The sequence below is a fragment of the Oncorhynchus gorbuscha genome, linkage group LG17 (assembly GCF_021184085.1).
Source record: "Oncorhynchus gorbuscha isolate QuinsamMale2020 ecotype Even-year linkage group LG17, OgorEven_v1.0, whole genome shotgun sequence".
NCBI lineage: Eukaryota > Metazoa > Chordata > Actinopteri > Salmoniformes > Salmonidae > Oncorhynchus > Oncorhynchus gorbuscha.
This window is the reverse complement of record NC_060189.1, coordinates 42,899,923-42,912,105: the sequence shown is the minus strand read 5'-3', so window position 1 is coordinate 42,912,105 and position 12,183 is coordinate 42,899,923. Positions and strand designations below refer to the sequence as shown.

General features: G+C 42.6%; 1 protein-coding gene across 1 annotated transcript; it reads left to right on the top strand.

Annotated features, from left to right (window-relative positions):
- The first annotated feature begins 3,685 nt into the window (after window positions 1–3,685).
- Window positions 3,686–11,389, top strand: LOC124002016 (pre-mRNA-splicing regulator WTAP-like). The gene is made up of 8 exons (XM_046309230.1): window positions 3,686–4,007; window positions 4,678–4,721; window positions 4,822–4,877; window positions 4,974–5,032; window positions 5,144–5,271; window positions 5,509–5,687; window positions 6,751–6,905; window positions 10,395–11,389. Exons 2-8 carry the CDS (start codon window positions 4,695–4,697, stop codon window positions 10,967–10,969), a joined length of 1,179 nt encoding a protein of 392 aa, XP_046165186.1. The 5' UTR covers window positions 3,686–4,007; window positions 4,678–4,694; the 3' UTR covers window positions 10,970–11,389.
- The last annotated feature ends 794 nt before the right edge of the window (window positions 11,390–12,183 follow it).

The window sequence follows — 12,183 nt, the reverse complement described above, 5'->3', positions numbered from 1 at the left end:
GGGGTTTCACCATGTAGCAAGGGGAATGGCGTCGCTTGGGAAGGCAAGAATGAGATGTATGTTAAGGAATGTACAATAAGGAGATGTATACTTTGAATACAGAGGAGGAATTAAGGGAAAAAGACAGTCAGACGAGGTCGAATAGAGAGAGGGAGGAAGAGGGTGAGCTTGAATGAGTTAAGAATGGCGGGAAAAGGGGAGATGGTTTGTTAAAGAAGAATGGTAGAAATTGTTAGCAGAGTGAGCTGTACAGCGAATCGAAGACAGGAGGAGAAATGGAAGTGAGTGAGGGCGAATTATCGGAGGTGGTTGGTGTGATGAAGTTCTCTGAGCCTGAGGTTTGCACAGAGGGTCAGGATAAAGATGAGTCTGTGACGGTGGAAGTGACAATTTTGGAAAAAGTGTGGATTTAGGGTGGGTGGAAACAGAATTGGGTGCTGTGGAATCAGTGAAGGTAACCAGAAGTGGTGATGTGATAATTGTTTGTGTTTCCGCTGCTCCGCTTCAAACGAATAGGGACAAGAGGTGTGAATTGTTTTGCTTTCAAGAAAAGGTTGCCATTGAAAGGAGTGACTACTGGGGTAGCGGTAAATGTGAAAGTTGACCAACTGAAGGGGAAGATTCCCGGTGTTTGTGATAGTCGTCATTTGGTGAGATGCAGACAGGGTGGCATGAGTGGTGAAACAGAAGAGTCTTTGTCTGTTCTTTTGAGTTTTGATGTTAAGTCTTTTCCCGACAAAGTGATCCTAAGTTATCGCGTATGAGCTTTTGTGCCGAATACATTACGTTGTTACAGGTGTCAAGCTTATGGGCATGTGGCAGCAGTGTGTAGGAGGGAGGTTCCTAGATGTGAGACGTGTGCAGAATGGCATGAGACAAAGGAATGTGTAGCATTGGGGAAATGTGTTAATTGTAGGTGTGCCCATGGGGCTGGGGATCAGAAATGTCCAGTGGGAGAGAGGCTGGTTGAGATTTACAGGGTTAGAGTAGTGCAGAAGTTATAGTATGCTGAGGCAGTGAAGAAGGTAGAGGAAGATGGGTCAAGGTGGAGGGATCCTGAGAGGAGTGGTGTGACTAGTAGAGCTGTGCCAGTACAGAGGGATAGGGCAACAAGTGATATATGCTTAATTAAGATTGGATTTTTAATGTTTATAGCAATGGTTATCAGCTGTACTGCAGGGATGAAACGTAAGTTGCAAAAAATGTAGGTTGTGCTGGCAGCTGTAGAGAGGTATTTGGGTGTTCGAGACTTGACGTCAGAAGAGTTACAGGGTGTGTTGAGTGGTGGTGTCTCGTCCTTTCAGGCTGTTGGCCTGAGGTAGATAGATTTAAATAGTGGAGTAGTGTGGTGGGGTTTTAATGAGTGTAGATGGTAGGGTATTTGTTAATTTATTCCCTTGTTTTTATTTATTAAAACCTGCTTGGGCTAGGTGTCCTGCTAGGGGGACAACTTCCGGTGAAACTGCAGGGCACGCAATTCAAATAAATAATCATCAAAATGTTGGATATTAAACATTTAGGTACAAATAAGAGTCTTATATCGGCAGAAAGCTTAAATTCTTCATAATCTAACTAACCGATTTACAGTAGCTATTACAGTGAAAACATGCCATGCGATTGTTTGAGGACGGCGCCCCACATCAAAATATTTTTCCACCGGCACAGGTTTCATACGTTCACAAATAACAATTAAATATTCACTTACTTTTTGAAAATCCTCCTCTGGTTTGTCATCCAAAGGGTCCCAGCTATAACATGTAGTGTCATTTTGTTAGATAAAATCCTTCTTTATATCCAAAAAGGTATGTTTAATTGGTGCCATCGATTTGAGTAATCCACTCATTCAACATGCAGAGAAAGGAATCCGAAAATCTACACCTAAACTTTGTTTCAACAAGTCAAAATATGTTTCTATCTACTCCTCAGATACCTTAAAATGTAATCAAATTATAATATTTCTTACGGAAAGAAGTATGTTCAATAGGAAACCAATTTTAGCAGGTGCGTCCTGTCTTCGTGGCGCGCACACACAAATTTCCAAGACTGTCCCTGTCCTAAAACTGATATTTCTCATTTGTTTTTGAAGTTACACGTCTGAAACCTTGAACATAGACTGACATCCGGTGGAAGCCATAGGAATCCAGGGAGCTAATTATCAATATGACCTTTTACTTCCCTTTCTAAGAGGGTGGTCTCTCTCAAAAAATAACATCTGGTTGGTTTTTCTTTGGATTTTCTCCTACCATATCTATTGCTCTCATCCTTCTAGATCTATCGGCTGCCTTCGATACTGTGAACCATCAGATCCTCCTCTCCACCCTCTCCGAGTTGGGCATCTCCGGCGCGGCCCACGCTTGGATTGCGTCCTACCTGACAGGTCGCTCCTACCAGGTGGCGTGGCGAGAATCTGTCTCCTTACCACGCGCTCTCACCACTGGTGTCCCCCAGGGCTCTGTTCTAGGCCCTCTCCTATTCTCGCTATACACCAAGTCACTTGGCTCTGTCATAACCTCACATGGTCTCTCCTATCATTGCTATGCAGACGACACACAACTAATCTTCTCCTTTCCCCCTTCTGATGACCAGGTGGCGAATCGCATCTCTGCATGTCTGGCAGACATATCAGTGTGGATGACGGATCACCACCTCAAGCTGAACCTCGGCAAGACGGAGCTGCTCTTCCTCCCGGGAAGGACTGCCCATTCCATGATCTCGCCATCACGGTTGACAACTCCATTGTGTCCTCCTCCCAGAGCGCTAAGAACCTTGGCGTGATCCTGGACAACACCCTGTCGTTCTCAACCAACATCAAGGCAGTGGCCCGTTCCTGTAGGTTCATGCTCTACAACATCCGCAGAGTACGACCCTGCCTCACACAGGAAGCGGCGCAGGTCCTAATCCAGGCACTTGTCATCTCCCGTCTGGATTACTGCAACTCGCTGTTGGCTGGGCTCCCTGCCTGTGCCATTAAACCCCTTCAACTCATCCAGAACGCCGCAGCCCGTCTGGTGTTCAACCTTCCCAAGTTCTCTCACGTCACCCCGCTCCTCCGTTCTCTCCACCGGCTTCCAGTTGAAGCTCGCATCCGCTACAAGACCATGGTGCTTGCCTACGGAGCTGTGAGGGGAACGGCACCTCAGTACCTCCAGGCTCTGATCAGGCCCTACACCCAAACAAGGGCACTGCGTTCATCCACCTCTGGCCTGCTTGCCTCCCTACCACTGAGGAAGTACAGCTCCCGCTCAGCCCAGTCAAAACTGTTCGCTGCTCTGGCCCCCCAATGGTGGAACAAACTCCCTCACGACGCCAGGACAGCGGAGTCAATCACCACCTTCCGGAGACACCTGAAACCCCACCTCTTTAAGGAATACCTAGGATAGGATAAGTAATCCCTCTCACCCCCCCCCTTTAAGATTTAGATGCACTATTGTAAAGTGACTGTTCCACTGGATGTCATAAGGTGAATGCACCAATTTGTAAGTCGCTCTGGATAAGAGCGTCTGCTAAATGACTTAAATGTAAATGATATTCTCCCAAATGATTTTAACATTTCTAAAAAATGCAAAGTGTTTTCTTTCCAATGGTACCAATTATATGCATATCCTGGCTTCAGGGCATGAGCAACAGGCAGTTTACTTTGGCACGTCATTCAGGCAGAAATTGAGAAAAAGGGGGCCTAGCCCTAAGAGCAAAGTATACGGGAGTTCTACTCCAGTCTAATAGGTGGCGGTAATGCAACATTTATTAGATGCCAACCACCGTTAAACCTCCTCGAAAATGAAAATGAAAAAGAAGACGTCCCTAGCCACGGACACGCGCACAATCCCACAAGTTGTTGTGACGCTTTCACTCCTCGTGCACGTGCGTTTCCTTTCCTGTCTTTCATCACTTTGCGGCGACAACATGGAGCCAGAAACCTAAGTCCCTTAAAAATATACCAAGATAGACAACTAAACTGTTAATGCATAATTTGCCTAACTGACCAAGTTCACCCTTCAAGCTTACAGGTGAGTGTATTACCAGATATTAGGTACAGTAGCTGAGCTTGCTCAACCAGCTAGTTAGCAAGAAGCTACCTAGCTCTGTTCCAGGGCGTTACGTGCGGCTTGAGGTTTCTTCAACACGCTGCATATAATCCGTTTTTGATAAATGACTGTCTTCAATATACTCTCGTTACTCGCCAAAGTAAAGCTGTAATTTATCCGAAACATGAACTATTTTGTACCAATTTGTAAGTCGCTCTGGATAAGAGCGTCTGCTAAATGACTTAAATGTAAATGATGTAAATGTTTACAGCAAAATTAGCTCTGGTCCATGTACATGCGTCGTAGGGCAGATCAAACGCATGCGCATAGACCAGAGCTAGAAGCTACCGACCTAGCAATATTGAAGTGAAATGAGCTCGTTTACCAACACTAGTATGTAGTTAACTAGCTATATACAATATTTCCCTATATTTGATAAATATCTGCTAACTACTAGCTATTATGTGGGCTAGCGGACGTTACGTTTACCTAACCAGCCTGCTAGCTAGCTAACGTTAGGCCAGCTAGCAACATTTTAGAGAGCTAACTAGGTCGCTAGCTAGAAGCTGCTAGTGCTACAACACTTAATTAAAATAACGCTAGCTAACTAAACTATATAATGATCAAGCTCTGATTTATATATAATTTCAAGGTATCCCCAAGACCAGAATGACTGAGGAACCTTTACCTAAAAAGGTGAGTTCAAGAAGTAACGTTGCCAATTGACTACCTGGTCAAGACCAGAGTCAAAAGTCTCAGTATTAATACTGATCTATTATCCCATTTGCCTATCAAGGTTCGCCTCAGTGAAGGTGATCTGAAGACTTTGACCAGAGAGGAGCTCTGTGAAAGGTATTGCTATAAATTAGCTAACTTTGCTTGTGTGCAAGTCTGCAAGGTTACTTTTCTTCATATGCACCTTTTATGAATAGTTTAATATTCTTTCAGGTGGAAGCAGGAGGATGCTTATGTGCAGATACTTGAGACAAAATACTCTGAATTGAATTGTAAGTAATGCTGGACTCTTAAATGTTAACATACATTAATGCCCATTGAACAAATAGTCTCTTCAAAGGTCTGCAAAAGCAACTGAAATGTATCCTGTTTTGACTCCGCAGCAAATGATGTGATGGGCCTGAGGGAGTCTGAGGAGAAACTGAAGCAGCAGCAACAAGAGGCTGCCAGGAGAGAGAACATCCTTGTTATGCGGTTGGCCACAAAGGAGCAGGAGATGCAAGAATGCACAGTGAGTATGGTCATGTGGTGTTCTGTGTCTGAAGTCCATTGGTTTGAGTTTTCCAAACCCTGTGTGAAAATGTGAAAATTGTCACAAATCAAGACACAACAGTTGGTAAGTAACATATGTCAGGGACATATTGTAATGGGGAAACTTGATTTACTGTACCTACTGTTGCTCTTTTTTGGGACCCGAGTGCTCTGGTTACACATGGTTGACAAATGTATTATTTTCACCTCTTTTCAGACCCAGATCCAGTACCTGAAGCAAGCCCAGCAACCCAATGTGGCCCAGCTGAGATCTACCATGGTGGACCCTGCGGTCTACTTGTTTTTCCTTAAGATGAAGAGCGAACTGGAAGAGAACAAAGACAAATTGGAGCAAGCCCAAAATGAACTAAGTGCCTGGAAATTTACACCTGATAGGTAAACCAAACCAAAATAACCCTCGATCCTCCAGCCAAAGACTGTGCCAGCCAGACAACTGACTCTCTTCTGCAAGAATGCAAAATGGAGGGAAAGGAAGGCAGGAAAATGCAATACGCTCAAACATGACTGTGACTTTTTTTAAAGGAAAGAGAGACAGATCAGATCAGCCCCACTACTCCTCCTGCATATGTCATAAACTCTTTGTCAGGTGAACTGGTTTCAGCTCTGAGTGACCCTGTTAAGGGGCTTGAAGGAATCGGGACTGCTCAGAAGAGATGGTCACTGACACTCAACCTCCAAACCCTCTCCCGCTAGGAACATTGCTATATGTTTGGTTTGATCTGAACATTTCAGTGTGAATGGCTTAGGCCAAGATCACACAACTTGTCTCCTTACTTACTACGTGCTTTCTCCAATAAATGTTAACTTAAACTAACGTTACCCCATTCCACATAGAGTATAGATATTGATTTAAATTAAAGAGTTGAAAATGGAGGAACTTGCACAAGGCCCAGTCCAGAGACTGTTAAACACTAAAGACATTTGTTATAGTGATCCTGGGCTTGCTTCAAGGAGTCATCTTGAACACCTTTTTCAGTAATATGAACGATACCCAGGTATGACTGTTTCATTTTATTAATCGCTCAATAATCCAGACCTTTTCTGTTCAGTTGAATTGTGCAATGTTTTGACAGCACTGTTAAAAGCAGGCCTGTATTACCAAGGTCTAGTTCAGATGTATGTGTTTAAATGATTTCACTGAAATGTTGAACTTTTTTGGGGCAATTAACTAGTTCGTGTAGCAGTGTAAGCATTTGGTAAGTCAAATGGGCAAAATGTATATTGTATTATATGATATAGGATCAAATTGCCTTGAATCTTGGTTGCCATCACGCTAATGCAGATAGTACTTGTTTGCTGTATGAGTTGGTATCTTAAATAACCCACAATGATATATTTCAGGGACTTAGCATTAGGGCTGCTGGGACTGTCTTTTGTTGTCATGTATAGTTGTATGTATAGTCCATCATGTTGACGTTAACCCCTGTTTCCTCTGCAGCCAGACCGGAAAGAAGTTGATGGCTAAGTGCAGGATGTTGATCCAGGAGAACCAGGAGCTGGGCAGACAGATCTCTCAGGGTCGTATTGCCCAGCTGGAGGCAGAGCTGGCCCTGCAGAAGAAGTACAGCGAGGAGCTCAAGAGCAGCCAGGATGGTGAGTACTGTAGTCTCTCTATATCCTTAGCTATTTCACTATTTCTGTGTGGTACACAGGGCTCTAAATTAAAATAAATCATTGGTAGCACTGGTGCTCCTATCTTTGAGTTAGGAGCACCACCACAGCAAATTTTAGGAGCACAAGAAAAATCAGTTTTAGTAGATTGAGATATAGCCTTTATGAATCCTTACTTTTAAAGCACTTTTCCTTTCTTTCTGTTCCACCAACTGTTTGCAAATACGGGTAAAGTCACCAGGTTGTTAGTTGGGCTGCGCAAAAATAAATGTGATTTTCAACCAAATGTTGTGTTTTGGCTTGCGATATAGAGCAAAACACCTGGGTGAACTGTTGGAATCATAGAATGATCTATTCTAATTCTGTGGTTGGTGTTTGGAATTTCAACAAATAAAAAAAATAAAAAGCCAGATAGGAGTTAAAACCTGTCTGGGAACGGAACCCCTCGCCAACAGCCAATGAAATTGCAGGGCGCCAAATTCAATCAACAGAAATCAAATTTCTCAAACATACAAGTATTAGGCACCATTTTAAAGATACAATGCTCTTTGATCCAGCCACAGTGTCTGATTTCAAAAAGATTTTACAGCGAAAGCACCACAAGCGATTATGTTATGTTACCACCAAGTCACAGAAATACACAGCCATTTCTCCAGCCAAAGAGAGTTGTCACAAAAGCAGAAATATAGATAAAATTCATCACTAACCTTTGATGATCTTCATCAGATGACACTCATAGTACTTTGATGTTACACAATACATATATGTTTTGTTCGATAAAGTTAATATTTATATCCAAAAATCAAATTTTACATTGGCATGTTATGTTCAGTAGTTCCAAAACATGCAGTGATTTTGCAGAGAGCCACATCAATTCATAGAAATACTCATAATAAACATTGTTAATAGCAACTATTATACATGGAACTTTAGATAAACTTCTCCTTAATGCAACCGCTGTGTCAGATTTCAAAAAAACTTTACGGAAAAAGCATAATCTTAGTACGGACGACAAATTAAGCCAAGCAGATATCCACCATGTTGAGTCAACATTAGTCAGAAATTGCATTATAAATATTCACTTACCTTTGATGATCTTCATCAGAATGCACTCCCAGGAATCCCAGTTCCACAAATGTTTGGTTTGTTTGACAAAGTTCATCATTTATGTTCAATTACCTCCTTTTGTTAGGGCGGTTGCTAAACAAATCAGAACGCGCGTGCAAGTCCAGCGGAAAGGTCGGACGACAATTCCAAAAATTTATATTACTGGTCATAGAAACATATCAAACGATGTATAGAATCAATTTTTAGGGTGTTTCTATCATAAATCTTCAATAATGTCCCAACCTGAGAATTCCATTGTCTGTAGAAAAGCAATGGAACGAGAGGTAACTTTCTCATTCCCCTCTCATTCAGCCCCCCTTCATAGTAGAAGCATCAAACAACGTTCTAAAGACGGCTGACATCTAGTGGAAACCTTAGGAAGTGCAACATAACCAAATATCCCACTGTATCTTCAATGGGGGCTGAGTTGAAAAACGGCCAACCTCCGATTTCCCACTTCCTGGTTGGATTTTTTTCTCAGGTTTTTGCCTGTCATATGAATTCTGTTATACTCAGACATCATTCAAACAGTTTTAGAAACTTCCCAGGGTGTTTTCTATCCAATACTACTAATAATATGCATATATTAGCATCTGGGACTGAGTAGGAGGCAGCTTACTCTGGGCACGCTTTTCATCCAAAAGTGAAAATGCTGCCCCCTAGCCAAAACAGGTTAAGACAGTGTAGGAACTAAATTGTTTGTCAGTGTTTCCCAGGGGATCACATTTGAGTAGATGTTGCATTTAGAGTAGCCTATCTGATTCAGAACATGCCATTGAACAAACAACAAGCTGAACTATACCACCACTGGTAGCAGCCTGCATTAGATTTAATGTTTTCTTTGCCCGAGCTAGTGCATTTAGCTAAATGGCATTTAGTTAGCCAGTTAGCAATTATCACAGGGCTCTAACTTTTTACACACAATTTTTATCAGTTGATTGCATCGGCACATGATTGGGTCGCACCAATTCTTCACCACTGCGTGCGATATTGACCTGCATTCCATCCAGAACCAGGCTAATAATGACTAGCCATCTTTTAAATTAGCATGCCCTTGCAGGGCTTGGCATTGGTTCATTTGCAAGTGGCACACCTGCAATGAAAAGAGTACTGTTCTGGGAAAGCAGATAATGCATGTATGATTTACATTTTATCTTTAATTTGTTGGCTGGGCAAGTAGCCTACAGCCTATAATGACCTACCCTCAATACACAAATAATTCCATTTGAACTTGACTATCATATTTACATTAATTGTTTGGAATGAGAGAAAAAAATAATCTTTGCACAATCTCGAAGGGTGTTTTTGTTAACGATTTTTACACCGTCACTATACAGAAATCCGTTTGATCTTTTGGTAAATTCCGTTCTCCTGGATGTATTTTTCCAGGTTTGAGTTTTCACTCACAAAAGCCCTTGTTAATAGAACCTATTTTTTTGGTATTTTTTCTAACTCCACAACAATGCTTAAACCATATCAGGAGACCACTTTTGAGGTCTTGTGACAATGAAGTGAAAATGAAAACATTTGCAGGGTGTAGTTGTCCGTTAATTCAATTGTGTGCCTAGCAAGAGACCATTGTTTGGCTAGCAGTGTTTTTGTACTACACAAGGCCATGTGTGATGGCAGAGTTTGCAAAACAAATGCCCTGTGATTGATCCATATCATCATGATTTCGTTCTGCCAGGTAGGCCTACTTTGCAGTCAACATTTAGATTACCATCGTTTTCGGCACATGCCAGCATCTTTATGCTCGCAAATAAAAGAGAATGAACTAACTCACAAAATAATAATAAAATAAAGAACCTGATGATTCCTATTTAGCAGCAATGTGAAAAGCAGCATTATTCTTGTTTTGGAAGAATATGTTGAGTGCATGAATTGACAACATGCTGAGAAAACAAACAGCACTGAGGAACTGTGTGCTGCCTGCTTTCGAGGCAGAGGGTGGGGCTTGGTGTGTGTGTGTGGCCTGGGAACTGGGAGCAAGCAGCCGTGGGAGGCAGCCTGTCTTGTTTGAACAGTGTAGAGAAGATTGTTGTGGTAAATTATTGTTACGCATTGAATAAAAAAAAAAATAGGATTTACGTTTTAGTCGCACTGGTTTTCCCAAAATATAAGTCCAGGTTGCACTTTAGAGCCCTGGTGGTACATATTTGATGAATATGTTATTCGGTACATTATACAACTGCCTTGATATGTTGTGGCGCTGTCAGTCTTCCATGCTAATATAATTTAGCCACTTTGTACATAACTTTGGATAAAAGAGTCTGCTGTCAGTGAATGCATACATTTTTGATATGGGTAATTGGGTATGTGTGCACTGCTGTAATATTGATGTCTGTCTCTCTGGTCTCCACACAGAGTTGAACGACTTCATCATCCAGCTGGATGAAGAGGTGGAGGGCATGCAGAGCACCATCCTGGTCCTCCAGCAGCAGCTCCGGGAGACCCGCCATCAGCTAACCCTGAGAGAGAGCTCTGTTCCTGGTTCGGCCCCCCTGGACCACCACCCAGAGTCAGAGGCTGGCTTTAGCAAAGACTGCGAGGCAGGATTGGTCAAGGCCAACGGACCAGGCAACACCAGCCCCTTTGATAGGACAGAAACAGCTCCCGGCCCCTCCCCTTTCACAGAGGCAGAGACAGGCATCAATACGGAGCAGGTTCAGGAGTCCCTATCGTCTCCATCTCCCTCCACCACAGGCACAGACTCCAAGCTCTGTAGCCACTTTAGGACCATAACGAACCAGCTTAGCGAGGGCTATGAGACTGTAGACTCCCCCACAGGTAGTGATACCTCCGTCACACAACACTTTATAGAGACAAACTCAAACCAGGACCCTCAGGAGGACAGGATAGTGGCACGGACTAGTTCTAGCAAAGGCGGCAGGACTGTGGGCTCATGCTCTACCCAGAATGGGTTGAATGTTACAGGGTAGGGTCTCAGATATTAATGGCTGGTTTCCCGGACACAGAGTAAGGCTATTCGTGGATTAAACTCTCAATGGATAGAAATCATGCCTCAGAATACTGGTGTAGGTTACTGATGAAATGTTATGTATGCCCCATCTAGAGAAAAGGTTCACCAGTACTTGTTGAATGTGATAGACATTCATCCAGATTTTTTTTATTAGTACATCGTCTGTTTGTGCATGTATGATGTGTTATGATAACAAGGCGAAGTCAGACTTGTACTTGTTTTAAGTGTAACAAGTTGTCATGTGCTGAATACTTTCGTTTTTAACTTGATTATGATTTCCCGTTTATTGTGAAAAACAAATGTTTACAAAAATATGACATCCTGAATTTGTAGATGTTCGTTCCAGACTGAAGTACAATAAAGATTGTTTTTAATGTAATGAGCATCTCACTTTGTATGAATAATCAGTTGCAGATTGTCATTAGTTGAAGTGTCCAGATGGACTAAGATAAATTGATAATTCAATAGTTTGATTCCTTTCCCTATGTCCTTTCCTCCATGACTGATCATGCAGAACATGAGCAGAAATTTTATCTAGTCCCTTCATCAGAGACTAAGAAAGGAAAACAATGCAGACTATTGAGAAATCCCCCTAGATGGAAGGAGGCTTAAAGCTAAGCTACTCTCCTAGAGGCTCAAATGTAAACTCAGGCCATCTCTAGTCCCTCGCTGCCAGTCATTACACTCACTATATTCTTCTCTAGAATGGTTTGATTAAGGGTCGAGGCTTGCCCACCTCCAGCCAACAGGGAAAGACTTCCATCTAGTGGTTGATGATGATGCTGACTCACTCAGGCTTGAGTGAAGCATTGTGGGATTGCAAGGTATAAATATCCTTCCATCCCTTGCCTCAGATTCATAACGAGAACTGTGGAGTGCAACAGGGCGAGTTAATGTCCATGTCTCAAATGGCGCCCTATTCCCTGTGTAGAGCACTACTTTTTTACCAAAGCCCTACAGTGCACTATTATAGGGAACAGCATGTCATTTGGATACAGACCCCACAGTACAGCACTGTACCACTGTTGTCGCGGCAACCACTCACAGAACAAGGCCAGATGGATTAATTTGCCTACCAGTGACTGACTTTGCCTCCCTCCCTCCTTCCCCTATTTCCTCTGCACTGAATATTTCTTATCCATTTAGCTGGCTCTGGTTCAGTCCAAAATGGCT

Excerpts from the sequence above, each read along its gene's own strand:
- LOC124002016 (XM_046309230.1), top strand. The coding sequence starts at position 4,695 with ATGACTGAGGAACCTTTACCTAAAAAG. Across the intron at positions 4,722-4,821 it reads AGGAACCTTTACCTAAAAAG|GTTCGCCTCAGTGAAGGTGA; the intron begins GTGAGTTCAAGA and ends TTGCCTATCAAG. Across the intron at positions 6,906-10,394 it reads GCTCAAGAGCAGCCAGGATG|AGTTGAACGACTTCATCATC; the intron begins GTGAGTACTGTA and ends GTCTCCACACAG.